Source organism: Geospiza fortis, unplaced genomic scaffold (assembly GCF_000277835.1).
Source record: "Geospiza fortis unplaced genomic scaffold, GeoFor_1.0 scaffold2, whole genome shotgun sequence".
NCBI classification, from domain to species: Eukaryota; Metazoa; Chordata; class Aves; order Passeriformes; family Thraupidae; genus Geospiza; species Geospiza fortis.
The window spans coordinates 2,863,740-2,865,435 of record NW_005054366.1 but is presented as its reverse complement, the minus strand read 5'-3'; the positions used below and the strand labels follow the sequence as shown (position 1 = coordinate 2,865,435).

General features: G+C 41.0%; 1 protein-coding gene across 1 annotated transcript in view; it reads left to right on the top strand.

Moving 5' to 3' along the window:
• Positions 1-12: 12 nt before the first annotated feature.
• Positions 13-1,696, top strand: part of ANP32A (acidic nuclear phosphoprotein 32 family member A) — an 11,169-nt gene continuing 9,485 nt past the window's right edge. Inside the window, exon 1 of the mRNA XM_031059662.1 lies at positions 13-82. Within this exon, the coding sequence (XP_030915522.1) occupies positions 13-82 (70 nt within the window). The remainder of the gene's footprint in view (positions 83-1,696) is intronic.

Below are 1,696 nucleotides of genomic sequence, written 5' to 3'. Positions count from 1 at the left end.
GGCCCTCCCGACATGACGGGCAGCGCTGCCATTTTGTCGCCGGCCGCGGGGCGGGAGGAGATTCGTGAGGGCCGCGTTGGGGGTAAAAATAAAAATTAAAAAAAAAGAAAAGCTTTTTAAAAATTGAGTTTTCTTGACTATTTGGGGCACCGGGAGGTCCGAACGGGGCCGGGGGAGCACCGGGAGGAGCCCCGCGGTTCCCCCGGGTGAGGAGCGCGGAGCGGGGAATCCGCCTCCTTCCTGGGCAGGGCCCTGTGGGGAGGCAGCGTTGGGCTTGGGAAGTGTGGTGCTCCTTTTCATCCTGTTTTTTTCTTATTTTTCCCTGTTTTGTTCTTGAGCTTTCCCCTAATTCTTAAAGAGTTTTCTGTTTTTGCTCGTTTTTGCCCCCATATCGCCTCACCACCCTCATCGCTGGAGGTTTCTTCCCCATTTTAAACGCTGTTTAAAACCAGCCTCCAAAGGGATAAATTCAGTTTTCTCCTCTTTTCCATGCTTGCATTTTGTGCTGTTTCCGCTCTTTTGTCTAACGCAAAAAAAAAAAAAAGTTGGGGAAACTCGGGGCTGGAGGGAGTTCCCTGCTCCTCAGGGCTCGGAATGGGCAGCAGGGAGCTGGAAAATCGGGATAATTTCACCTTTCACCGCTTGGTTTTCCTTGTGAATTTCAGTAAATTTCCTAAATTGGTGCCTTGATCCCCCCAAAGTGTTCTAAATCCTAGTTTTCCGGTTTTTTTAGGCAGAGAGGTGGAGATTGCAGTTGGGAATGTTGTTGTGTTCTTAGCTGTGTGCACGTGTGTTTTGGGGAATGAAGTTTGCGGGATGGATTTTGTTCCTTTAAAATATTAAAGGAAAATCCTGCTAATTCCACCCTCTGGAATTGGGATTTGGCAGGAATATTGATGCCCATGTCATTTATTCCTGGATTTTAGGAAGTTTTAGGTGGGCAGGATGAGTTTGGGACATGTTTACTTTAATTTTGAGTGTTTATCCTTATTATTTCCCAATTTAATGTGGAATAGCAAGAAATCCTGGGAAAATCTCCCTGAGTTTTGGGAATCTCCTTGAATTCTGTGCTACTTTTTGATTTAAATCCTGAAAATCAGAATTAAATCTTTGGATGTGGATGGGGTTTTGTGCTTTTTCCTGAGCTTCTTTGGGATATTTTCCACCTGGATCTCCTATTTTTTCCATGGAATTCTGTGCTTTTCCATTGGATAATCCCAGAAAGTCACATCCTGATTAATGAAGCATCCTAAAAATATGCTCAGGTGGATTCTGTGGAGAAATTCCTTCCTCAATCTCATTTTTATTGTTTAATTTTTTTTAATTTTCCCTTAAATATATTAATATTTAAGGAAAAATTAATATTAATTAATTTTATAATTTATATTATTTATAAAATAATATATTAATATATTAATTCAGTTTCAGGAAAAAAGTGCATTTTATTCCTGGAAAATTGGGAATTTTTGGATGTTCAGGCAGTTTTTTCCCCAGATATTCCCACTTTTTATCCCGTTAAATTTATGAATCACAGCAAAAATGTGATTTTATTTCTTTTATTAATTGATCCCTGATGGAATCCCCATGGATTGGAGAGAAGGAGAGACTTTGGCTTTTTTCCTGAAATAAAGGGAAGATTAGCAAAGAATCTTCCTAAAATTCCTTCTGAATGCCAGGAGAGGCTCAGGTGGGACAT